This window comes from Bos indicus x Bos taurus, chromosome 11 (genome assembly GCF_003369695.1).
Source record: "Bos indicus x Bos taurus breed Angus x Brahman F1 hybrid chromosome 11, Bos_hybrid_MaternalHap_v2.0, whole genome shotgun sequence".
NCBI classification, from domain to species: Eukaryota; Metazoa; Chordata; class Mammalia; order Artiodactyla; family Bovidae; genus Bos; species Bos indicus x Bos taurus.
The window spans coordinates 98,386,832-98,413,814 of record NC_040086.1 but is presented as its reverse complement, the minus strand read 5'-3'; the positions used below and the strand labels follow the sequence as shown (position 1 = coordinate 98,413,814).

The 26,983-nt window shown below is 48.5% G+C and overlaps 1 protein-coding gene and 1 non-coding gene across 4 annotated transcripts in view; one reads left to right on the top strand and one right to left on the bottom strand.

Annotated features, from left to right (window-relative positions):
• Positions 1-3,532: 3,532 nt before the first annotated feature.
• On the bottom strand, positions 3,533-3,636 carry LOC113902007. The gene has a single exon (XR_003513654.1). It is a non-coding gene; the product is annotated as a U6 spliceosomal RNA (small nuclear RNA).
• An 8,101-nt stretch (positions 3,637-11,737) lies between these two features.
• The window catches only part of ZER1 (zyg-11 related cell cycle regulator), a 30,144-nt gene continuing 14,898 nt past the window's right edge, over positions 11,738-26,983 (top strand). Inside the window, exons 1-5 of one of the 3 annotated variants that reach the window (XM_027556484.1) lie at positions 11,738-11,881; positions 22,915-23,165; positions 24,447-24,597; positions 25,021-25,457; positions 25,722-25,898. In XM_027556484.1, coding sequence (XP_027412285.1) covers positions 23,008-23,165; positions 24,447-24,597; positions 25,021-25,457; positions 25,722-25,898 — 923 coding nt within the window. In that variant the 5' untranslated portion in view covers positions 11,738-11,881; positions 22,915-23,007. Of the gene's footprint in view, positions 11,882-12,014; positions 12,249-22,914; positions 23,166-24,446; positions 24,598-25,020; positions 25,458-25,721; positions 25,899-26,983 lie in introns of those variants that run through there. The other 2 variants (XM_027556486.1, XM_027556485.1) reach the window with 2 other exon arrangements.

Below are 26,983 nucleotides of genomic sequence, written 5' to 3'. Positions count from 1 at the left end.
ACTTGCTGCAACTAGAGAAAGTCCATGCACAGCAAAGAAAACCCAGCATAGCCAAAAATAAATGAATTAATTTCAGTCTCTTAATGATAAAGTAAAAGACAAGCATCAATATGGAAAAATACGCGCAGCTTTTATGATAAAGGGTTAATCTTCATAACATATAAAGAGTTCTTAAATCAACAAGAAAAAGAAACACCCCAAAAGGGGAAAGCAATCATTCATTCAAGAAATGTACTCAGTGCCTCTGATGTGCCAGGTATATCCTAGGCATTAGGGATTTAGTAATGAATAAAAGACAAAATCCCTTCCTTTGAAGCATTGAGGTTTTAGTGAGGGGAGTTAGATTTTAAACAGGGTAAATAAGTAAACTGAATGGTACGTCAGATGGTGATAAATTCCTACAGGGAAGATAAAGCAGGAGTAGGCAGTGGGATGGACATGAATTTGAGTAGGCTCCAGGAGTTGGTGATGGACAGAGGAACCTGGCGAGCTGCAGTCCATGGGGTCACAAAGAGTCAGACATGCCTGAGCGACTGAACTGAACTGAGGTAGTGGAAGGGGGCCGCGATTTTACACAGTGGGATCAGGAAAACAGCTCTGAGGTGACGTCCAAACAAACATCTGAAGGAGGTAAGGCAGCAGAGCAGGCACTTCAAAGAAGAAAGAAAAATCCGATCCCTGAAACGACACTGACTTGGACTCATACTCAGGAATGCCAGTCAAACAACCATATCGTGCCTCTTAGACTCGAAAGAGTCATCAGTATTTATTACACCCACCATCACCAGGGTGTGGAGAAACAGACCTCTCAAACAGCTTTCAAAAGACTTGATGTGGTACAGCTTTTTCACAGTCATTCGACAAGAACTAATGCCATTTAAAAACATTTTTATTTTATTGACTGTGCTGGATCTTCACTGCTGCACGGGGGCTTTCTCCAGTTGTGCAGAGCAGGGGCTGCTCTCCAGTTGCAGAGTGCAGGCTTCTTGTTGCAGTGGCCTCTCTTGTCACAGACCACACTACTGCACGTGGGCTGGGTCGCTGTGGCTCCTAGGCTCTAGAACACAGGCTCAGAAGTTGTGGCACACGGGCTTAGTTCCTCCACAGCGTATGGAATCGTCTTGGAGCAAGGAGCAAACCAGTGTCCCTTGCATTGGAAGGCAGACTCTTCACCATTGGATCACCAGAGAAGCCCCAATTTTTTTTAACTTTTTATATTGAAGTATTATAAGCTTTCCCTCAGTGGTTTCTTTTTTCTTTTTTTCTCGGCCACACCACAAGGCTTGCAGAATTTCAGTTCCCTGAGCAGGGACAGAACCTGAGCCTCTTCACCGAAAGTGTGGGAGTCTTAACCCCTGGACCGCCAGGGAATTAATACAATTTTACCAGCTTCTGGATATAATCATCTGTAAACGACTCATATTTAAAGTGTACACTTCTATAGGCTTAGACATATGTGAAACCACAATTAAAATAATAAATATACCCATCACCCCCAAAGGATTTCTCCTGCTCTTTTCTCCTTCCTCCCCACCTCCATGCCCAGGCAACCACTGATCTGCTTGCTGTCACTACAGATTAGTTTGAGTTTTCTAGACTTAATTTTTTTATCTGGCTCTTTTCACTCAGCATAATTACTTCAAGATTCGTGCATGTTGTAGCATGTACCAGCACTTTTCATTGCCATAGATTCCATTACTAGATGAATCAACCACAGTTGATGCATTCGTCTTGGTTGAACACTTGGGTTGTTTCCATTTTTTGTCTGTTACACTGAAAGCTACTATGAACATTGATGCAAAAGTCTTTTTGTGTGCCCATACTTTCTCTTCCCTTAGACTGGAATGCTGGATGAATTTAAAATTTTTTTAATCTGCTAAAGCATTTTCCAAAATGGCTGTATCATTTTACAGCCACTGCAGAAGTGTGTGACAGTTTCTCTTGTACCATCTCCTCACCACTGGTGGCTTAGATGGTAAAGAGTTCGCCTGCAATGCAGGAGACCTGGGTTCAATCCCTGGGTTGGGAAAATCCTCTGGAGGAGGGCATGGCAACCCACTCCAGTATTCTTGCCTGGAGAATCCCCATGGACAGAGGAGCCTGGTGGGCTACAGCTGCAAAGAGTCAGACACAACTAAGTGACTAAGCGTGCGTGCGCACACACACACACACACACACACACACACACACCTCCTCACCAGCACTTAGTGTAGTCGGTCTTTTTTATCTTAGACATTCTAGTAGGTGCATAAAAAGTGAAGTGAAAGTGTTACTGACTCAGTCATGTCCAACTCTTTTCTACCCCATAGACTGTAGACCACCCCCAACCCCCCAGGCTCCTCTGTCCATGGAATCCTCCAGGCAGGAATACTGGAGTGGGTAGCCATTCCCTTCTCCAGGGGATCTTCCCCACCCAAGGATGGAATCCCGGTCTCACATATTGCAGGCAGATTCTTTATCTTCTGAGGCAGCAGGGAAGCCCTGTGGTATCTTCCTGATGTTCTAATATGCATTTCAATAAAGATTAATCTTGTTGAACATATTTTCATGTGTTTGCCATCTATGTATCTTCTTTGGGGAAGTTACCTGTTCAAATCTATTAAAATTTTCCCATTGCTTGTTTCCTTGTTGAAACTGAGTTTTGGGAACTCTTTAGATATTCTGGATGAATGTATTTTCTTTTTAATTGTGGCAAAATGAACATAACATAAAATTTACCATCTTAATTATTTTTAAGTACAATTCAGTAGTGTTAAGTACACTCAACATTGTTGTGGATCTAATCTCCAGAATTCTTTTCACCTTGCAAAACTGAAACTCCCACTAAACAACTCCCCATTCTTCCTTCCCCAGCCTCTAGCAACTTCCATTCTATTTTCTGTCTATGAATTTGACTACTCAGGTACCTCACGTAAATGAGATAGAGTATTTATTTATCCTTTTTGTGACTGGCTTATTTTGTTTAGACTCATCCGTGTTTCAGCATGAGTCAGAATTTCCTTCCTTCTAAAGGCTGAAGAATATTTCATGTTTTGTTGATCCACTCATCCATCAGTGGACACTTGGGTTGCTTCCACTTTGGGGCTACTGAAAATAATGCTGCTGTGAACCTGAGCGCACAAACATTTCTTCAAGACCCTGTTTTCAATGCTTTGGGGTATATACCCGAAAGGTAAATTGCTGGGTCATATGGCAATCCTCTTCTTAATTTTTTGAGAAACTACCATACTGTTTTCCATAATGGCGACACCCATTTACATTTTTACCAAAAGTGCACACTTCAATCTCTCCACATCTTCACCAACACATTCTTTTCTATTTTTATGATCATAGTCATCTTAATGGGTATGACATGGTACGTCTTTTTTTTTTTACTTTACAATATTGTATTGGTTTTGCCATACATCAACATGCATCCGCCACGAGTGTACACGTGTTCCCCATCCTGAACCCCCCTTCCACCGCCCTCCCCATACCATCCCTCTGGGTCATCCCAGTGTACCAGCCCCAAGCTTAATGTATCCTGCATCGAAAAAATATGGAACACTTCACGAATTTGCGTGTCATCCTTGCACAGGGGCCATGCTAATCTCTGTATCGTTCCAATTTTAGTGTATGTGCTGCTGAAGCGAGCACCGTCTTTTAATTTTTTCATTAAATTTTTTCCTATTTTTTGGTTGTGCTGGGAGACATTTGAGATCTTAGTTCCCCCACCAGAAATCAAATCCATGTCCCCTGTAGAGAAATTGTGGTGTCTTAACCACTGAACCACCAGGGAAGTCTCCATCTGTCTTTTGTAAATGTGTGACTTGTAGATATTTTCTTGTGGTTTGTGGCTTGCCTTTATAGGCTTTTTTTTTTTTTTAAAGAGCATTAGTTCCTAATTTTGATAAAGTCTGAACAATCCTTGATGTCATATCCCTCAATCTTTTACCTACTCTGATATCACAAATATTTTTCTCCTACAGTTTATAGTTTTAGGTTCTATTGTTGGGGCCAATGTGAAGAAAGCAATGAGGACTCCATCTTGAAGTCTGTCATCCATCTTAAAAACAAGCTGTGAACTGGGCCCTGAACCCTGCCCAAGAGTGAGGAAACCATTGCTAGTGAAAACCAAGTCTCCTGGAGACCTCCCTCCTTACAGATGACAAAGGGAGACTGTAGCTGAGGTCAGGCTGCCCCTGTTAGATTAACCATGGAGACATCCCCCCTTGATGTGTAATCATTATTCCCCCACTTTAACCTTAATTGTTTGTTCTCCTAGCACTTACTTGTTGTAAAGCTCAATCATATACAACAAAAAGGTTGCTAACATGTAACCTGTCACATAGTCCGGGCTATAAAACTGTGCTTCTCAGAAACATCAGGGTCCTTGTTGGGAACTGATTCCCCCTGGACCCGCTGGCCTAATAAACTGTACTCCATGGTCCTGAGTGTCCTTTGGGGTGTGTTTTGTGATTCTGGATTCCAAGACACTATATTTAGATCTGTGATTCATTTTAAAACATTTGCGACCCACTTTGAATTAACTTTTGTAAATAGTGTTTTGGGTATGTATCAAAGTTCATTTATTTTCATATGAATATCTAATTGTCGAAGCACCATTTGTTGAAAAAGTTATCTTTTTTCCAACTGAATCAAAATCAACCATGTACTTGCAGGACTTATTTCTGGACTTTCTGTTGCATTACACTGATCGCCTTGTCTATCCTTTTAGCCTCACAACACTACTTAAGTATCTCTGTAAGCCTTAGAGCTCTACACTGTAGCCCTATAATTCTGTAGCTTTATAAATTCTTAAAGTTAAGTAGTGTTAAGTCCATCAACTCTGTTTCCTTTTTAAAGGTTATTCTGGTTTTTGACCTTGATAATTTGTGTTGTATAGGAATTTCAGAGTCTGCTTGTCAATTTCTCAAAAACAAAATCTGCTGGGATTTTGGTTGGGACTTTTGAAACTACAGATCAATTTGGAAAGAGGTGATATCCTAACATTATTGAATCATCTGATCCATGAACAAAATACATGGCTCCTGGGATTTTGGTTGGGACTTTTGAAACTACAGATCAATTTGGAAAGAAGTGATATCCTCACATTACTGAATCATCTGATCCATGAACATAATACATGGCTCAATTTATTTGGATTTCCCTGGTGGCTCAGTGGTAAAGAACCCATCTGCCAGTACAGGAGACCTGGGTTCCATCCCTGGGTCGGGAAGATCCCCTGCAGAAGGAAATGACAACCCACTCTAGTATTCTTGCCTGGAGAATTCCATGGACAGGGGAGTCTGGTGGGCTACAGTCCATGGGGTTGCAAGAGTGGGACACGCCTTAGTGACTAAACGACAATAGCCATTTATTCGGGTCTTTAGTTTCTCTTGGGATTTTCCTAGTGGCTCAGACAGTAAAGCGTCTGCCTACAATGTGGGAGACCTGGATTCGATCCGTGGGTTGGGAAGATCCCTTGGAGAAGGAAATGGCAACCCACTCCAGTACTCTTGCTTGGAAAATCCCATGGATGGAGGAGCCTGGTAGGCTACAGTCCATGGGGCCGAGAAGAGTCGGACACGACTGAGCGACTTCACTTCACTTCACTTCACTTCACTTAGTTTCTCTCAGCTGTGTTTTGTAGTTTTCAGTGTACGGGTCTTACACATAACTGAGGCTTTAAAAAGCATCACTACGAACAAAGCTAGTGGAGGTGATGGAATTCCAGTGGAGCTATTCCAAATTCTGAAAGATGATGCTGTGAAAGTGCTGCACTTAATATGCCAGCAAATTTGGAAAACTCAGCAGTGGCCACAGGACTGGAAAAGGTCAGCTTTCATTCCAATCCCAAAGAAAGGCAATGCCAAAGAATGCTCAAACTACTGCACAATTGCACTCATCTCACATGCTAGTAAAGTAATGCTTAAAATTCTCCAAGCCAGGCTTCAGCAATACGTGAACCATGAACTTCCAGATGTTCAAGCTGGTTTTAGAAAAGGCAGATGAACCAGAGATCAAATTGCCAACATCCGCTGGATCATTGAAAGAGCAAGAGCATTCCAGAAAAACATCTATTTCTGCTTTATTGACTATGCCAAAGCCGCTGACTGTGTGGATTACAATCAACTGTGGAAAATTCTGAAAGAGATGGGAATACCAGACCACCTGACCTGCCTCTTGAGAAACCTTTATGCAGGTCAGGAAGCAACAGTTAGAACTGGACATGGAACAAGAGACTGGTTCCAAATAGGAAAAGGAGTATGTCAAGGCTGTATATTGTCACCCTGCTTATTTAACTTATATGCAGAGTACATCATGAGAAACGCTGGGCTGGAAGAAGCACAAGCTGGAATCAAGACTGCTAGGAGAAATATCAATAACCTCAGATATGCAGATGACACCACCCTTATGGCAGAAAGTGAAGAAGAACTAAAGAGCCTCTTGATGAAAGAGGAGAGTGAAAAAGTTGGCTTAAGGCTCAACATTCAGAAAACTAAGATCATGGCATCCGGTCCCATCACTTCATGGCAAATAGATGGGGAAACAGTGGAAACAGTGTCAGACTTTATTTTGGGGGGCTTCAAAATCACTGCAGATGGTGATTGTAGCCATGAAATTAAAAGACGCTTACTCCTTGGAAGGAAAGTTATGACCAACCTAGACAGCACATTAAAAAGCAGAGACTAGTCAAGGCTATGGTTTTTCCAGTAGTCATGTATGGATGTGAAAGTTGGACTATAAAGAAAGCTGAGCACCGAAGAATTGATGCTTTTGAACTATGGTATTGGAGAAGACTCTTGAGAGTCCCTTTGACTGCAAGGAGATCCAACCAGTCCATCCTAAAGGAGATTAGTCCTGGGTGTTCATTGGAAGGACTGATGCTGAAGCTGAAACTCCACTACTTCGACTACCTCATGCGAAGAGTTGACTCATTGGAAAAGACCCTGATGCTGGGAGGCATTGGGGGCAGCAGGAGAAGGGGACAACAGAGGATGAGATGGCTGGATGGCATCACCAACTCGATGGACATGAGTCTGGGTAAACTCCGGGAGTTGGTGATAGACACGGAGGCCTGGTGTGCTGCGATTCATGGGGTCACAAAGAGTCGGACACGACTGAGCGACTGAACTGAACTGATTCCTGCAGGTGTGGTAAGTCGCCTCAGTCATGTCTGACTCTTGTGACCCCATGGACATAGCCTACCAGGCTCCTCTCCCCATGGGATTCTCCAGGCAAAAATCCTGGAGTGTGTTGCCATGCCTTCCTCCAGGGGATTTTCCTGATCCAAGGATTGAACCTGCCTCTTAGTTATGTCTCCTGCATTGGCAGGCAGGTTATTTACCACTAGCGCCACCTGGGAAGCTCAGATTTATTCCTGAAAGTGAAAGTCACTCAGTCGTGTCCAACTCTTTGCAACCCCATGGACTATGCAGTCCATGACATTCTCCAGGCCAGAACACTGAAGTGAGTAGCCTTTGCCTTCTCCAGAGGATCTTCCCAACCCAGGGATCAAACCCAGGTCTCCCGAATTGCAGGAGGATTCTTTACCAGCTGAGCCACCAGGGAAGCCTAAGAATACTAGACTGGGTAGCCTATCCCTTCTCCAGCAGATCTTCCCCACCCAGGAATTGAACCGGGGTCTCCTGAATTGCAGGTGGATTCTTCACCAACTGAGCTATCAGGGAAGTCCTAGGTAATTCTAGGTATTTTTTGATGCTATTGTAAATGGTAGTTTTTTAAATTTCAAACTATGTGTTACTGGAATACAGAAATCAAATTGCTTTTTGTTTGCATTATTATTTATAATGATAAAATTAATTTCAAATAATACATTATTATTTATTGCTTTTCTTGACTCATATCCTGAAATCTTGCTGAACCCAATCATTAGTTTGAGAAGCTTTTTTGTAGGTCCCACAGACTTTTCTATACAAACAGATGATTATATTAGGTTCCTAGGATTTATGTAACAAATTGCCACAAACTCTATAGCAGTTTATTCCGCTAAGAATTCAATTTATTCTGTATTTATTCTGCTGAAAATTCTGTTAAAATATTTGCATCTATACTCACAAAGGATATTGGGCTGTAGTTTTATATTCATCATGTCTTTATCTTTGGTATCAGAGTAATGATGGACTCATGAAATGAGCAGGAATGTTTTCCCTTGTCTTCAGTTTTATGGAAGTTGTATAGAGTTGGAATCATGTGCTATTATTTACTGCTTAAAAGTATGGTAGAATTTATGAGAGATTTTTTTGTCAACCAAATTCCACCGATAAGAAAACTGTGCTGGAATTACTGGAATACAATGCAACTATTCAAAAGAACTAAACAGGACTATATGATCTGACATAAAAAGTGATTAAAAATATGTCACAGAAGAATTTGCATAACATGATCATTTCATAATATGATCATGAAATCCATCCTGCATTATGAGTTAACATATACACGTTTATTAATGCATTTTAACACCTTTATCGGGATATAATTCACATTTAGAGCATACATTTGAAGTGAATAGTTTGGGACTTCCCTGGTGGCCAGGTGGCTAAGACTCTGTGCTTCCAATGCAGGGGGCCCAGATAGGGAACTAGATCCCACATGTCCCAACCAAGAGTTCGCATGCCGCGACTAAAGATCCCACACGAGGCAACTAAAGATTCCGCATGCCACAACTAAGACCCGGCACAGTCAAATAAATGTTAAAAAAAAAAATAAAGTGAATAATTCACTGTTTTTCACTCTATTCATTGTTTTTCTTTCTAACCACAGAGCTGTACATGTACAACTATCATCTATCAACCACACAATGATTATCACCATCTAATTTTAGACCATTTCCATCACCCCAGAAAGAAACCCTGTACCCATTAGCATTAATTCCTATTTCCCCCACCCCTCAGTCCTAAGGCAACCACTAATCTACTTTCTCCAGTAGCATATTGGGCACCTACCAACCTGGGGAGTTTATCTTTCAGTGTCCTATCTTTTTGCCTTTTCATACTGTTCATGAGCCAAAGAATGCCCTAACTACTGCACAATTGCACTCACCTCACACGCTAGTAAAGTAATGCTTAAAATTCTCCAAGCCAGGCTTCAGCAATATGTGAACCATGAACTTCCAGATGTTCAAGCTGGTTTTAGAAAAGGCAGATGAACCAGAGATCAAATTGCCAACATCCGCTGGATCATTGAAAGAGCAAGAGCATTCCAGAAAAACATCTATTTCTGCTTTATTGACTATGCCAAAGCCGCTGACTGTATGGATCACAATAAACAGCGGAAAACTCTGAAAGAGATGGGAATACCAGACCACCTGATCTGCCTCTTGAGAAACCTATATGCAGGTCAGGAAGCAACAGTTAGAACTGGACATGGAACAACAGACTGGTTCCAAATAGGAAAAGGAGTATGTCAAGGCTGTATATTATCACCCTGCTTATTTAACTTATATGCAGAGTATATCATGAGAAACGCTGGGCTGGAAGAAGCACAAGCTGGAATCAAGACTGCTGGGAGAAACATCAATAACCTCAGATATGCAGACGACACACCCTTATAGCAGAAAGAAGAACTAGAGCCTCTTGATGAAAGTGAAAGACGAGAGTGAAAAAGTTGGCTTAAAGCTCAACATTCAGAAAACGAAGATCATGGCATCCAGTCCCATCACTTCATGGCAAAAAGATGGGGAAACAGTGTCAGACTTCATTTTGGGGGGCTTCAAAATCACTGCAGATGGTGACTGCAGCAATGAAATTAAAAGACTCTTACTCCTTGGAGGGAAAGTTATGACCAACCTAGACAGCATATTAAAAAGCAGAGACATTACTTTGCCAACAAAGGTCCATCTAGTCAAGGCTATGGTTTTTCCAGTAGTCATGTATGGATGTGAGAGTTGAATAACTGATGCTTTTGTGGTATTGGAGAAGACTCCTGAGAGTCCCTTGGACTGCAAGGAGATCCAACCAGTCCATCCTAAAGGAGATCAGTCCTGGGTGTTCGTTGGAAGGACTGATGTTGAAGCTGAAACTCAATATTTTAGCCACCTGATGCCAAGAGCTGACTCACTTGGAAAAGACCCTGATGCTAGGAGGCATTGAGGGCAGGAAGAGAAGGGGACGACAGAGGACGAGATTGTTGGATGGCATCACCGACTCAATGGACATGGGTTTGGGTGGACTCCAGGAGTTGGTGATGGACAGGGAGGCCTGGTGTGCTGCAGTTCATGGGGTCGCAAAGATGCAGACACGACTGAGCGACTGAACTGAAACAGTATATGGGAACTTAGTTCCCCAACCAGGGATCAAACCCATGCCCACTGCACTGTGAGCTTGGAGTCTTAACACACGGACTGCCAAGGAAGTCCTAAGCATATCTTGTTTGATAATTCAAAATCAAAACACTTTTTAAAGGATTCAAAATTGCACAAACATACTGATACATAGTCAAAGACTAAAAGATGCTGTGCAGAAGAAAAACATCCACAAAATTAGTCATCAAAATTGCGGGGGGCATCATGTCGGAAAGGATTCCTCAAGAAAGTAGCATCAAAGCTGAGACAAGAAGGACAAGAGGTGTGTGCTGGATATAGATGGGAGCAAGAAAAGTGATTAGTAGGGAACAAATGGCTCAGACGGTCAAGAATCCGCCTGCAATGCAGGAGACCTGAGTTGGATCCCTGGGTTGGGAAAATCCCCTGGAGAAGAGAATGGCAATCCACTCCAGTATTCTTGCTTGGAAAATCCCATGAATAGAGGAGCCTGGAGGGCTTCAGTCCATGAGGACGCAGAGTCGGACATGACTGAGCAACTAACATACACACACACAGACACACACACGGGATAGAAGATCATTAAAAGAACCAAAAGTGTTTTAAGGTGTCTGGATTGGAGAAATGAAAGGATGGGGGCGGAGGTGGCAAGAAAGGGGAAAGAATGGAGATAGAGACAGGGGTGCCGATCACCCTTGTCTATGTTAAGGGTTATTAAGCAAGGAAGTGCCCTGATCAGATTTATTAGTTTCGGAAACATTCACTATGGAACTATGGAGAGCCTGAGGGGAAGGAGCAGGGGGTTCCATCAGGAGGCTGTTGCAGAAATCCAGAGGCGAAACGATGGTGGACAGAGACTGGCCCTACTGGAGGAGGAGAGGGGCTGGTTTGAGAGATTCTTATAGGATCTGACAACTTGGGCAAGGAACTGAGGAAAACGGCAGGGGCCAAAGCCCACTCCCCATTGCCCAAGGTGATAGCCGAGGCGCCTGGAGGGCTTAATTAACTAACTGGAGAAGTAGCACCGCGTTCGGGAAGAAGACAGTGAGTGCTTTTGGACGCGTGGGAGTGAGCTACCTGCGGAGAAGCCAGGGAGAGACGTCCAATAGGGCGCTGGACCGAGGGGCGGGCGCTGGAGGCGCCTCGTCTGTGCTGACGAGGAAGGTGGAGTCAGTCCCCCCCTAACCATTCCTGGGCTCCGGGGAACCTCAGGTCAGAGCGCCGCCGGAAGCCGGTGTCACCGAGCCGGTTCCCCCCATCAGCGACCCAGTCCCGCGAGCGCCAGTGAGGAGCGCCCGGAGGACGGACTGGAGCAGGCACCAACCACCGCTCCCCCACTCTACTACCCACTTACCCGGCCCGTGTCCAGGAGAGGAGGCGACACGGGGCCCCGGAACCTTCGGCCGCCGCCGCCCGCGTTCGCCGCGGGAATCGGTCCGGGGAACCCGTTCGCTGTTGCTAAGGGGCGGCCCCGGAAGTGACGCGCCTGGGGTTTGTTGACAGCGGAGGCGGCGGCGGCTGCAGGCTCCGAGCCGTAGGAGCCGGATCGGGGGTGGGGCCGGGCCCCGGAGTCAGCGCCCGGCGGCCCTCCGCCCCGCCCGCAGCCCTAAGGGCAAGGTAACGGCCACGGGGTCCCCCCCTCCCCGCGCCACGGCGCGACCCCCATCCCGCCCGGGGATCCGGTCCCTGGGCTTCCCAAGCTCCGCCCCGCCGACCCCCGGTCTTCCCCAGACCCCGGCCCTAGCGTGGCGAGATCCCCTGCCTCCGCAGAAGCTCTGGCTCGGAGTTCTCCCCGGGCCGCATCCTCTGCGCCTCCTCGCCGAGGAAAGCACACCCCGTTCGTTCCCGGGGCCAATGGATGGATCTGCGTCCTACCCCTTTCTCCTCCTGCCTCCGGTGCCTCACCATCGCCGCTGCAATCATTTGCAAAGGTCCATCTGAGCCGGAGGTGTGGGAGAACTCCCTGGTCTACCCCTGCTGCCAGGTCTGAGAAACGTGCCTTTAAAAACCTGAGCACCCTTCGTCCAGAAAGAAAATGACGCCCTGTCCATGGCCCCTACAAAATGGGGGATAGATGCAGGGCTGGAAGAACCAGCCTCTGCCCCTCCTACCTGTTGGATGAGCTTGAGTTCCCCCAAAGCAGTGCCTGAAAACTCAGGGATAACACGAATGGGGTCGTTGGAATCCAACAGGGTGGGAAAGGGATGGTGTAGTATTGTAAGCCTAAGGGCCAAGGGAGCCTGATAGGTGAGTTGAAAGTGAAACTGACTGCTGGCTTACAGCTCTGTGGGTGGAACTTGATTTGGCTGCGTTGGGGCCCAAGGTGTCCAAGATTGCCAGTGTTTGTGCCAGTAAGCACGGTGTTTGATTTTTTAAATCAGAGAGGGAATGTCTGATGCCCCCATGGAAAAAATCCCCCCATATGGTCTTCCTCAGAAACAGTGTTTCTCTTCAGGATTCAAGCTGGTTAGAATGAGTATCGAGGACAGCTTTGAAAAGGGTCATACACTTGAGTGCAGGAGGTGGTTGCCAGTTGGTAAAGAAGTCTCTCTGTTTCAGTTCACTCGTTCATTCAGCAAATCAGAAAGTTATGGGAGATGGAGAAAAATATACGTAGGGTGGAGGAAAATAGAGCAGGAAGGGCCATGGAAAGGGTCGGATACTGGGTTTGCCCTTTTTATAGAGGGTGATCCAGAGAAGGGCTCTAATAAGGTGATGTCTGAGCAGAGATCTAAAGGGAGGGAGGGAGCAAGTGCAAAGGTCCTGAGGTAGAAAATCTGATGGTTTAATGACATAGCAGGAGGACAGTAGGGCTGGAGCAGAATGAAGGAGGGGAAGAGTGATTGACAAGGAAATCAGAGAAGAGTATGGACGAGACATTGGTGGGGAGGGTGTCAGGGGCTGTTCATGTGATGTACGGTCATAAAGGTGTCTAATGGGACACCTTTCAGAACTGCACTGATTTGAAGTGTCTGGTGGTCAGAGAAAATACAGATTTGTTCTAGGTGACAAATGGCCGTTGTCCTCTGCCTGGCATTGTAAGTATTCTTTCTCTATCTTGGCAATGACCATTGATGGAATAAATTTTAAAAAGGGTGGAAATAGAGTACTGTATTTAAATCTGGTCATAGCACTTGCTTGCTGGTTATGAGAACTGGACGAAGGACCTTTTCCCACCTCTCTGTCCTCATCTATAGCATAGGATTGTTGGGCTAAATGAGAGGTCATGTACTAAAGTGCTTGGTGCACTATTTGGTGCATATTAAGCCCTCAGTAAGTCTTGCAGGTATGCTGAGGGCAATGACGATGGTGAGGAAATGTTTGCATGTGTCTGTCTCAAAGCCTTTCTTTTTAGCACCAGCTAATGATGTCACTAGCTCTCGGCTGCCTCTCTGAACTTGTAGAATTCTGGAGAACAGTGGGGGAGACAAAGTGGGAACTTGTTGTCACCCCTCAGTGGGAACAGTGGTTGCACATCACTGTCATAGAAGCTGGATCCTGGCTTTTCTGATACCAGTGGGAGGTTATGGGAGCTCTTTTTTTATTAAGGGCCTAGCAAATCCCCATTTTTCCATGTAATGTAGGCCAAACGATGGTGTTGAAAAGATATGACATGGAGATGGGTCTCGGGGAGCAGTGTATTTTGGCATGTGGTTGGGGTGTGTGTGGCTGATGGAGACTGTTGATCCTAGATGTGCCAGCAGAGGCTGAGATGTTTGCAGCCTGCCTGATAAGGCGGTGGGACAGTAGTGGTTGCTCTCTCTCCTCAACCCCCAAGCCCGGTTCAGAAGCTTGGGTTCATAAGCTGGGCAGGGCAGCTGGGCCAGAGGATTTGAAAATGAAAAGTCATAGCACACTGACTCTGAGAGCTGGGCTGCTGGAGCCAGTTGCTGTGGGTAGAACCTTGGACCAGTCATCTAGGGAGCTGGGGTCAAGGCCAGCTCTGCAGCTGGTTCACTGCGTGAACTTGGACAAGTCCTATCCCCTGCCTGGGCCTCCATTTTCCTGTGTCTATTCTAGCTCTATGCTTTTGGGAGAATGAAATGAGACACAGGTTTTAAAAGAATTCAGCACACTCCAACCGGCTTCCCTTGTGGCTTGGCTGGTAAAGAATCCGCCTGCAATGCGGGAGACCTGGGTTCAATCCCTGAGTTGGGAAGATCCCCTAGAGAAGGGAATGGCTACCCACTCCAGTATTCAGGCCTGGAGAATCCCATGGACTGTGTAGTTAATGGGGTCGCAAAGTATCAGACACGATTGAGTGACCTTCACTTAGTGCACTCTAATGTTCCTACGAAGTAAGAACAGCTCTTGTCATTAGCACCACCACGATTCTGCAGGCTTCACTTTGGGGCATAGGACTTCAGTACCTCAGCTGCTCTTGACTCTTGAAATGCAAGTTCAGAGACCCCTGTTGGAGCATTTACTTTGAGACCAATATCCTGTGACTGGTTCAATCACTGACGCTAATTTTTCCAGCTTCAGAAATGGGCATAAGGATGTCTCCAAGCATTAGTCTTGGGAAATCCCTCCATAATTATTTGTTACCACCTTCTTGCCATTATTTCATCATGTCTCCTCAGCAAACCCATGTGGTAGGTGCTGTTGACAACTCGTGGACAGATAAGGACCCTGATGAATATTGAGGCTGGTGAACATTGCTTGGGGACCTCATGGAGCTGAGGCTCCTTCACCCACAACCAACCAGTCACGTGGTTACTGTGTCATGGAGACCCCATGAGTTACACTGGGTCCCTTCTTCAGGAAGCTTCTAGTCCTGTGGTCAAAAATAATATATGCCCGTAGGATAGTTAGCAGTGATGCCTGATCATCTATGCTCAGTGCCCAAGGACAGTCCAGGTTGTAAGGAGGTGAAGGCTCATGCTACAGGAGGGGGAGCTGAGGCTTGAAGAAATGGTTCCTGCCCACAGCATAATGATGGAGAGAGCCGAGCTCCTCCTGGGAGGGCACATCATCACACATCTTTGAACCATAGTTTCTTCATCTGGAAAACAAAATCATAGGTCCTTGTAGGTAATCTGTGGCTTCAATGAACACATGCATGGAAAGCACAAAATTCTGGGTCTCAGAGTAATGAATACATGTATACATACTGATATGTACACACGGACCTGGGTATGTATACATAGTCTGTGGCCAGTTCACCACTGAGTCTCAGCTGCCTCATCTGTAAGTGGTCAATTATAACTCCTGCCTCATGTGGTTGTTGGGAGAATTAAATGAGTTAACATGTGCGGAGTACTTAGCAGGGTCCTCGGAATACGGTGCTCAGTATGACTGTGATCACCGTTTGATTGCAAGCATGGAACCCACGTGTCCCCGAGGCCCCTCTGCCTCTTTGTACACCGGTGAGGGGTGATGCGCTTTCCATTTCCACATCTTCCTAATGTCACCCACCCTGCAAATTAGTCTCTGCAGGTCAGAGACCCGCTGGTATGCCCTCAGATCCTCGCCTGCACCCCTGCCCCCAGCATCTGCCCTGACCCCCTCCACAGCAGCCTCCCACCCCCTCTATCTGGCCTGTGATCCGCTCCCTCCTGGAAAGCTTCCAGCCTCTGTAAATAGGATATTTGTTTGGGTTTTCCCTGTAGCTCCTGGGTTAATATTTCACAGGGTGGGCACCGCTTAGAGCTTCTGGCTCCCCCAGCCTCTGTCGGCTGGGTGTCAGGACACTGGCGGGGTCCCATGCGCCCTCCTCTGGATCCCAGATTCCCTTCTCCTTCCACTGGATGGACAGGAGACTGGATGGCTTGGTGAGAAGCATGGGTTTGGTTTAGGTTTGGATTGCACTGCACTCTCGTCAGTTGTGTGACTTTAGACAAGCCTCAGTGTCTTCATCGGAATACAGAGTAACAATCTCTACCTCAGGGTGTTTTAATGTGGCAACTGGGGCAGAAGCAAACCTTTATTCGGTTATGTGCCAGGCACAGGCCAGGCCCCAAGGACCCAGGAGGGTGGAAGCGGAGAAGATTCCTCTCCTCCTGAATCCTCGCAGCCCAGCCCGGGCTGGGGGAGGAGTTGTTAGACAAATTATTATACAAGCGATCAATTAGCCACAAGCACAGGATCCTAGAGAATGTCATTTGTTGGTTAAGTTAGCAACTACATGAAATAAAGCCGTAAGGAGCTTAGACTGGAAGCAGCCAACTTGGAGGCGAGTGTTACTGTTCGCTCCCCACTGCCCCCCACCGCCCTGGATGTCATAGCTCCTGTCAGATGCAGGCAAGAGATAGGATGAAGACGCAGGTTCTTCTGCTGTGTGCTTGTTCTGTTATAATCAGAGCTCTCTCCATCTCCAGTTGCCAGAATCCCAAATGGCCAGTGCCCACCATGAGAATGCAGAGCCCGAGGGACTAGTCGTGGGGTGGGTAGAGATGCCCACCTCTGGCCTGAAGGGGTACAAGTAGGGGGGGCCCCCAGGTGTCTCAGCCTCTGTGCTGAAATGGACGGCCCATTCTTCCTCCAGCTCATCCCCGCCCCCAGCAGCAGGGCTGGCACTGCCAAAAGCTGGTTGCCAGATCCGTACCATCTGGCCGGTTATCTTTTGAAGGCACTTGGTTCATCTTGGCAGCTGAAAAACTGGTGTTTCTTCCAGCTGAGGAGCAAGGTTAGGGCCGAGCAGCTACCTGGGTGACTGGGCTTGTCCTGCAGAAAGGGCAAACCCCCTGCAGCTCTCCCATTCAGAGTGGGGAGGGTTCTGCTCTACCCCCTGGGTGCTGGCACTGTCCCGGGCACAGCAGGCAGGGAGCATCCGAGAGTATGCCTTGCCCCCCAGGTTCCCTGCTTGTGCTGAAACCCTGCAACACACGTGTCGTGCCCACATGGGGCATGCGGCCTTTGTTCGGCCCGGAGTCGTGGAATTGAGCCTGTGGTGCCAGGGCCCCACACCCTCTGCCCTTTCAGTCTGGGAGCATCTTATCCTTTTTCCTGGAATGCCTTTCCCTTCTCTCCCTGCCACCAGAGTGAACTATGACTCATCTTTTGGGTCGCTGCTGAAATGTCACTTCCAAGGACGCCTGCACTGACTCCCCAGCCCAGGGCAGGTCCCCTGGGGCTCGGGCACCCAGAGCCCCAGGTACCACCCTCTCCTTCAGAGCACGGGGCCCAGTGGTATGGGTTTGTGTGCTTCTTAGGTGGGGGTGTCTGTCTCCCTCTAGAACCAATGTGCTGCACGAAGACCAAGACGTGCCTGATAGGCAGTAACCCTGGGCCAAGTACAGGGATAGGGGAAGAGGCAGCCTGGTTCCTGCCCTCAAGCAGCTGGCTGGCTGGCAGGGAAGCTGGATTGTTAAACCAGCATCGGTTCAAAATGTTAATTGTGGTAGGGCCCGTGGGGCAGCCAGCTTGAGAACCCTGGGCAGGTCAGGGAAGGCTTCCCAGAGGAAGCAACACTAAGGCCTGAGGGTTTGGAGACATCAGCTGAGTAGAGTTCAAAGGTAGTGTGGGCTGGAGCGGTTGGGAGATGCTTCCTGGAGGAGGGGCAGGAATGTGTTTTGGGGGTTGGGAACGGGGTTTAGGGGAGAAAGTGGATGACTGAAGGTCTGAAGGTGACCCTGTGCCTCTGGCCCATTGCCAGGAGGCCACTGAAGGCCAGTGTGGCTGGAGTAGGGAGTTGGAGGCGGCGAGCAGGCTGCAGAGCTGGTTCCACTTCTGAAGGCCTTGAGTGACTGAAGAGATGAACTCGGCAGTTTCCAGCAGGATCCATGGCCCTGCCAGCGGTGCGCACGCTGGGCCCAGCTTCCTGGGCAAGAGGCTGCTGCCCTCTTGAAGATCTGAGAGTGAGCGCAAGCAAGGGAAGGCAGGGCCCAGGCTGCCTGTTTATTGTGCTTTTCCTCAAGGGTGTCACGGCACCAGTAGAACAGCTGGCACGGTGAGCCTGGTGGCAGGAGACCCAGGCCCGAGGAGCAGGGGCCTGGAGCTGGGGGGAGCAGACCCTGCACTGGGAACCAGGGCAGGTGAGGCAGGAGAAAGGGGTGATACGGTGATGGTGATGGTGATGCAAAAGCTTTTAGTGAGCAGTTACTGTGTGCGAGGCACCATGCTGAGCCCTCGCTGTATTGCTTTGTTATCTGCACATGGTGTTCTCTGTTGTAGAGAAGAAACCGAGGCACAGAGAAGTGAAGACGCTTGCCCAAGTTCACCAGCCCTCAATCAGTGGGGCTGAGACTGGAAGCTGGGTTGGCCTGTCTCCAGAGCTCTTAGAGCACAGTCACCAGTGGTGCCAGAACTTAGAACTGGCCATTCCAAAGGGCTCAGTGTTCTGTGGCCACCCACTCGGTTTCCCGAGCAGACCAGAAGCCTCAAATGTGGATGCAGAGGCTCCAAGAAGCCAGGGGTGCTGCGGGGGCCTCACCTCCTGCAGAGCTGTCCAAAAGATGAGGTTCCTGTCCCTGTCTGGACAGTCCCTGTCTCTGAGCCTGAGTTTCCTCTTCTGTAAGGTGGGGTCATAACCACTTGTGCACTGAATTGTGTCACGCCTGAGATGAGGTGTTTTTCCCAACAATCTTGTGCAGTGGGGATTGTTGTCCCCATTTTCCAGATGAGGAAACTGAGGACCAGAGAGGTTAAATAATTTACAAGTGAACTGTGGAACTGAATTGAAACATGGCTCTGTCTAACCACAGAGCCTTCACTTGGAAAAAATAAAGCAAAAACTATTGAAGGATACTATAGACTAGGACAGGCGCACAGAGCCTGAGCAGACAGTTTGAATTTCCGCAAGTGTACATACCTATCCCAGCCCACCCAGAGACCCCTGCCACTTTCTGATTACTGCCTCCTGCAAAGGTAATCACCACCCTGACGTCTAACACCATAGATTCATTTTGCTTATTTCCCTGCTCCTGCTTCTTTTTGATCTTTGTTTATTTGGCTGCTCTGAGTCTTAGTTGCGACACATAAAATCTTCCATCTTCCTTGCAGCATGTAGGATTTTTAGTTGTGTCGTATGGGATCTAGTTCCTTGGCCAGGGATTAAACCAGGGCCCCCTGCATTGGGATCTCAGTGTCCTAGGCATTGGACCACCAGGGAAGTTCCTTTCTCCCCCTTTCTGACGTAGACTGTCATAGGAAAATGGTTGGGACTAATTCTTGACTGTCCTTGGGTCTATAAATGGTTGATTGTTTCCTGTCTTGTTCACTCCACTTGGAGTTGAAGGTTCCGTTTTCATTCTCTCTTAGCCACTTATGGTAGCTGAAGATGCATAGTCAGTTGGAATATCACTTACCCGGATCCCAAATCCCTTTTAAATGTGGACCTCTTTGGTGTCCAGGCCATTTTCTTTTTTGTTGAATTGCAATATACATCTTTAGAAGTGCACACGTCGTAATAGACAGCTCTCTGAATATCAACAAAGTGCACACACCTGTATGCCCAGCACTCAGATAAGGGACTAGAAGCTTCTCAGCACCCAGCCAGACCCCCAGAACAACCACAGTCCTGACTTCGGCTACCACAGATTAGATTTTCCTTCTTTAAAAAAAAATTTTTTTTCTTTTGGCCGTGTCACATGGCATTCAGGACCTTAGTTCCCCAACCAGGGATGGAACCCGTGCCCCCTGCAGTGGAAGTGTGGACCACCAGGGAGTTAATCCCCAGATTATCTTGTTTTTTAACATAAGGAAGTTAAAGACAAGTGGCTTCACTCAGTGTATGCGTATACATCTTCTGCGTCTGGCTCCTTTCGCTCAGCACCGCGAGGCCCATCCCGGCTGTGGAGAGGCGGTGCGTTCTCGTTGCTGTGCAGTGTGCCGTTGGTGAGTCGACCGTAATCTTCATTCTCCTGTTTGGACGTTCAGTTTCTGTCCTGTTAGGAATAGAGCTGCTGTAGACATTCTGTCTGTCTCTCCATGAACATTTTCCTGCCTTGCTGGTGGCTGGACACCTGGAGTGGAGCTGCTGAACACTGAACGTGTGTGTGTGTTCAGCGGTAATAGTGTCTCGCTAGTTACGCTCGCAGTTCACAGCAGTTCACACGCCCACCAGCAGTGTGGGTGGCCTCCTCTTGTTCCATAGCTTCACTCAGGCTCGGTGTTGCCTGTGTTGTTCCCAGTGGAGCCGTTCTGATGGCTGCAAAATGGTATCTCATCGTGGTTTTCCTTTTCCTTATGTTTACTCTTTGTTTCTTTATCCTTTATGAAATGCCTGTCCAAGTCCTTTGCCTGTTTCTTTTAATTGGATTCTGTGTCCTGATCTGTAGAAGTTTTTATACATTCTGAATACAAGTCTTTTGTTGGATATAGTATTGGAAACATCTTCTGGTTTGTGAGTTGTCTTTCCTCTCTCTTAATGGCGCCTTTGGATGAAAAGAGTCTTAGTTTTGAGGCAGTCCAATTTGTCAGTTTCTCTTTATGGGTTTTTTTGTGTGTGTGACCTACTTAAGAAATTATTGCCTACTCTAAAATCATAAAGATATACTTCTGTGTTTTCTTCTAGAAGTCTGTTTGTTTTACCTTTCACATACAGATACAGGTCTGTGGTCCATCTCAAATTAATTTTTGTGTATGTATGAATGAAGGTTCTTCACTTCAGTGCATATCAGTTTATCATTTTTATCTTATGAGTCCTTCTAAGAAAACTTTACCTACCTCAAGATCATGAAGATTCTCGGGGACTTCATTCCATTTTTTTTTATTACGCTTTTTATTTTATTTTGGACTGTAGCCAATTAACAATGTTGTGATAATTTCAGGTGGATAGCAAAGGGACTCAGCCGTACATATACATGTATCCATTGTCTCCCAAACTCCCCTCCCCTCCAGGCTGCCACATAACATTGAGCAGAGGTCCCTGTGCTATGCAGTAGGTCCTTGTCGATTATCCATCTTAAATATAACAGTGTGTACATGTCCATCCCAAACTCCCTAACTGTACCTCATTTTTTTTTTTATTTTATTTATTTTTTTGCCACACTACACAGCTTGTGGGATCTTAGTTCCCTGACCAGGGATTAAACCCTGGGGCCTTAGCAGTGAAGGCATGGAGTCCTAACCACTGGACCTCCAGGAAAGTCCCCACTTTTTTTTTTAATTGAGGTATAGTTAATGTACACTGTTGTATGTTCGGGTGTATAACATACTCATTCACAATTGTTAAAGGTTACACTCCGTTTAGAGTTACTGTGAAATGTTGGCTGTCTTCCCTGCGTTGGAACAATGTATCCTTATACACTGTTTTACCCCTGACAGTTTCTACCTCTTACCCGCCTAACCCCGTCTCGTCCCTGCCCTTCCCTCTCCCCACTGGTAACCACTAGTTTGCTCTCTATGTCTGTGAGTCTGTTTCTCTTTTGTTATATTCACTAGTTCATTCTATTTTTTAAATTCCACATGTAAGTGATATCATATAGCCTTTGTGTTTCTCTGACGCGACCTTGCTTTTTTAATAACAGTTTTATTGAGCTGTAATTCCCATGCCATCCAGTTCATCCGTTGAAAGTAAATCATTCAGTGGGTTTTGGGTCTCTTCACAGAGTTGTGCAACTGTCACGAGGGTCAATTTTAGAACATTTTTCTTCACCCCTAAAAAGAAATCCACAGCCCTTAGCAGTCACTCCCCGTTTCCCTGCACCAGCCCCCAGCCTTCCAGCCTCAGGCAATCGCTGATCTACCCGTGTCTCTGTGGGTTTGCCGGTTTGGCCGAACATTTCATGCAAATGCAATCATACCTTAGGTGGCCTTTTGTGATTGGTTTCTTTGATTTAGCGGAACGTTTTCGGGGTGCAGTGTTATGCGTGCATCAGCACCTTGCTCCCGCTGAGTAATTCCGTGGCATGGTTATACCGTGTTTGTGTATCCATTCGTCAGTTGATGGGCATTTGAGTTGTTTCCATTTTTGACGCTTCGGGATCATACCACGCTGAACATTAATGTACAGCTTCTCTGTGGTCATGTATCTGCATTTCCCCCCTGGGAGGAGCCCTCATTCCGAATCGTATCCGGTGAGATGCAGTGATGCCCTGTCTGTTAAACCCTGGCACACACTTAGTGTCCCCACCATGACAGCTCTAGACAGCGTAGGTGACACAGTAGCGGACACCCCAGTGTAGCAGTTAGCAAAAGCCCCTGTCAGCTCCACCCAAGTGCTGGATCCCCAACACGGACTTCAGCCCACAGACTTTGGGAAGTCACGGAGATGCTCCGACAAGGCCCCCTGCTCTTTGCACAGGTCAAATCATGGGTAGATGGTAGCGCATCAGAGCGGGGCGGGGCAGGGGGGCAGGGGAGGGAGGAGGCAGGAGTCCCGGGCCCCGACCCTGCTAAGCAGCTAAATTTGTGTTTTTTTGTTTTTAATTTTTGCTTATTTATTTGGCTGCATTGGGTCTTCATGTTGGCGTGCGGGCCTCTCTCTTGTTGTGACCTCTAGAGCGTAGGCTCAGTTGTGTGACACACGGGCTCAGTTGCTCCACAGCTTGTGGGATCTTAGTTCCCTGACCAGGGATCAAACCCGTGTCTCCTGCATTGGAGGACAAATTCTCAGTCATTGAACCACCAGGGAAGTCCCTAAACTGCTCAATTTATATGTGCCTTCCAGGCACCTCAGCTTTACTACTCAGAGAGTGGACGGACCCAGGGCAGCTGGGGTCCTGGCCCTTGCCCGTGGCTCGCTTAGCTTCTTTCCCCTTCCCCAGGCTGCAGCTCTGCCAATGATCCTGTGATTATCAGAGCGTCACCGTTGCCCCTGGGGGCCCCGTCCCTGTGTGGCCCACCTGCCGGCCCCCAGCATGGCGTCCGACACCCCCGAGTCCCTGATGGCCCTCTGCACCGACTTCTGCCTGCGCAACCTGGACGGCACGTTGGGCTGCCTGCTGGACAAGGAGACCCTGCGGCTGCATCCAGACATCTTCCTGCCCAGCGAGATCTGTGACCGGCTCGTCAACGAGTGAGCAGGCGCAGGGCTGGGGGGGGCCCAAGCCTGGCATGGGTATGTGCGGAGAGGTTGGGAGTCCCGCGTGTGTCTCTGGGGGTGTGCGCACACGTGGCTATCCGTGGGTGCAGGAGAGCACTGGATACCTGTCCGTATCCATCAAGCTGTAATTGCACATGTTGGTATGTGTGTGGCGGGGTGTGCGTGTAAAAGAATGTGTGTGCCCACACGTGGGTTTCTGGTGTACAGGGCAGGTTTGAGTGTGAAACTGCCGGTTTGGATTAAGAGGATGTAGAAACTTCTTATGTAAGTGGAGGAGTTGCTTGCTGTCCTGTGTGTGTGTGTGCACGTGTCCATGCATGTGTGTGTGTATGTGTGCCTGTGCACACATGTCTCTTTGTGAACCTGAACACGTATTACATGTTTACGCACCAGTGCCTGACTGCTTGACCCCTGAACAGGGATGAGATCATTCGGAAACGCTCTCTGTGGCTTCTCCAAGGAACTCCACACTAGTAGAGACTCCTAGAAGAGTAATATCCATGCTTGACTGCTCGGGGTTCGGTCCAGGTTCCCCAGAGGGAAACACTTAGCCCAGAAAGTTGCCTATAAAAGTGGGAACCTGTGTGTGACCCAAGAGCCCAGCTCGTTAAAAATGTTCTAAGTATCTAATGTAGATTGGGCACTAGATTAGACACTGTGCAGACCAGAGGTGCATCCATTTTACAGGTAAAGGCACTGAGGTCTGGAGAAGTTCAGCTACTTGTGTGAAGTTGCCCAGGTAGTGAACATCCAACCCAGGATTTAGATTCTAGAGTGTTTGACTCCACAGCTTTTCCCACCAGGCCAGGATTCTTGCCTCCACTGGTATCTCAGCAGAACTATTACTGAGTGCTTGCCCTATACCCAGCTCAGAGCTCCAGACCCCTCGGCTCAGTCTTGCTGTTGGATGGGGTCCTGAGAGGGGCTGATCAAGGAATCAGAAGCTGGCTTAAAGAAGACAGGGAGTGCAGACGTGTGTGTTTGTTACAGAAGTGTCTACAGTTTAGGGGGGAAGAGCTTGGGATTGCCAGTGATAAGAGGCCCTTCATCCCCAGTTACTTTTGGACTCCTGGGTCCTGGGGCCACCCTTAAACTCACTGGTCAGGTGCTCAGGATCCAACCAGGTACCATGAGGAGGAGGAGATGGAGGTTGTTGCTAGGATGATCAGGGAAGTCTTGGCAGGGGAGGCTTGTGCTGGGCCTTGAAGGGAGGGCGAGGGGCCCTCCCCTGAACCAGGCTTCCTTCCGTCCCAGGTACGTGGAGCTGGTCAACGCCGCCTGCAACTTTGAACCACACGAGAGCTTCTTCAGCCTCTTCTCCGATCCCCGCAGCACCCGCCTCACCCGCATCCACCTCCGCGAGGACCTGGTGCAAGACCAGGACCTGGAGGCCATTCGCAAGCAGGTGAGACCCGGTCATTCAGGCCCCGGGCACGGCCACGGGAGGCCGCCCCGAGACAGGCAGGCAGGGAGTTGGAGCAGGAATCCCAAGGCCCCACCAGCGCCCTTCCTATTGTGCAGTGCATGCGTGTGTACTCACTAAGTCATGTCCAGCTCTTTGTGACCCCATGGACTGTAGCCTGCCAGACTTCTCTGTCCATGGGATTCTCCAGGCAAGAATACTGGAGTGGGTAGTCATGCCCTCCTCCAGGGGATCTTCCTGACCTAGGGATCGAACCCTCATCTCCTGCAGCTCCTGCTCTGCAGGCATCTTACCACTGAGCCGCCAGGGTCTTCCTACTGTGCAGACCCCTCCCCAATCCTACCTGTGGCCCAGGGCCAGGGTAGGCGTGGTCGGAGGTGATGACGGGGCTGTACCCGCCGCCAGGACCTGGTGGAGCTGTACCTGACCAACTGTGAGAAGCTGTCTGCCAAGAGCCTGCAGACTCTAAGGAGCTTCAGCCACACCCTGGTATCCCTGAGCCTCTTCGGCTGCGCCAACATCTTCTACGAGGAGGAGAACCCCGGGGGCTGTGAAGACGAGTGCCTTGTCAACCCCACCTGCCAGGTGCTGGTCAAGGACTTCACCTTCGAGGGCTTCAGCCGCCTGCGCTTCCTCAACCTGGGCCGCATGATCGACGGGGTCCCCGTTGAATCCCTGCTGCGGCCCCTCAACTCGCTGGCTGCCTTGGACCTCTCGGGCATCCAGACGAGCGATGCGGCCTTCCTCACCCAGTGGAAAGACAGCCTGGTGTCCCTCGTGCTCTACAACATGGACCTGTCGGACGACCACATCCGCGTCATCGTCCAGCTGCACAAGCTGCGGTGAGCTCTGAGGTTGCGGGGTTGCTGCGGGGAGGTGGGGGTCGGCAGTCCCAGAAGGTTCCTGAGCCCCCGGCCAGGGAGCACATGGGGCTAGAAGAGACAGTCCCATGCTTTATGCCCCTTGTTCCGGCTGGATCAGGGCTGTTCAGAGCGCCTGGGTCAGCCGTAGCAGGGACCTCGGACTGAAGCATCAGGAGTTTACGAGGCAGCCCCAGTCTGCGTCCAGCTCCTGACCCGTGACCCCCACCCCGCCCCAACCTCCAGACACCTGGACATCTCCCGAGACCGCCTTTCCAGCTACTACAAGTTCAAGCTGACTCGCAAGGTGCTGAGCCTCTTCGTGCAGAAGCTGGGGAACCTGATGTCCTTGGACATCTCCGGCCACATGATCCTGGAGAACTGCAGCATCTCCAAGATGGACGAGGAAGCAGGACAGACCAGGTGGGGCCCCACCTGCCCTGTTTGCGAGTGGGTGCCATCCAACAAGCATTGACCAGGCACCCCTCTGCCAAGTGCCGTGCTGACGAGGAAGAAATAAATCAGGCCCTCTCGAGTGGGTATGAGCTAGTGGGGACAGGCAGGTTATCACTGGGGCTGCGGTAGGGGCAACGCGGGGCTCCGGAGTGGCCTCAAGGATCAGAAGGAAGGAGGAGGAGGCAAGGCATCCAGGCTGTGCCGAAAGCTCACTCTTGAGTTTGCCAGAAGACGTTTACCACGGCGCTCTGGCAGAGGGAACAGCATGTGCAAAGGCTGGAGGTACGAGCACGGGGAGTGACTGGGAGGTTGCAGCACTCAAATGGGCTGAGCCGTGTGGTGGTGTTCACGGGAGGCTGCCGTTCCCACCACTCGTTGGGTGTTAACTGCTGACAGGCTGGACCCCGGGTTGGTCGGGTGAGAGAGCTGATTCAGAACCCCCTCTAGCTGTCTTTGTTTTTTTTTTTTTTTTTTTAATATTTATTTACTTATCTGGCTGTGTTGGGTCTTAGTTGCAGCATCTGGGCATGTGGGATCTTAGTTCCCCAACCAGGGATCAAACCAATCTCCCCTGCACTGCAAGGCAGAGTCTTAACCACTGGATCACTAGGGAAGTCCCTGGTGTGTTTTTTTTTTAATTGTAGTATAATTGCTTTAAAATGTTGGGTTAGTTTCTGCTATACAACAAAGTGAATCGCTGTATGTATACATATGTCCCCCGTTACTGTCGTTGGTCTTAAGCCCTCCCCCCAACCTAGACTGGAATGGAGTTTGGTTGATGGGCATGTCCATTCATGGCTGTTGCGGGAACCTAAAGGTGACACGCCCTCCCTGGAATGGCAAGCAGGATTGGCTGCAACAGTTATCTCCCATCCCACGTGTTCTCTACAATGTGACCTTGTCACCCTCCCATCAAGAGGTGGGGTCTATGTCTGTCTCCTGCCTTTTTTTTTTTTGACCACACCACGAGACATGGGGGATCTTAGTTCCCTGACCAGGGATCAAACCCGTGCCCCCTGCAGTGGAAGCGCAGAATCTTAACCAGTAGACCA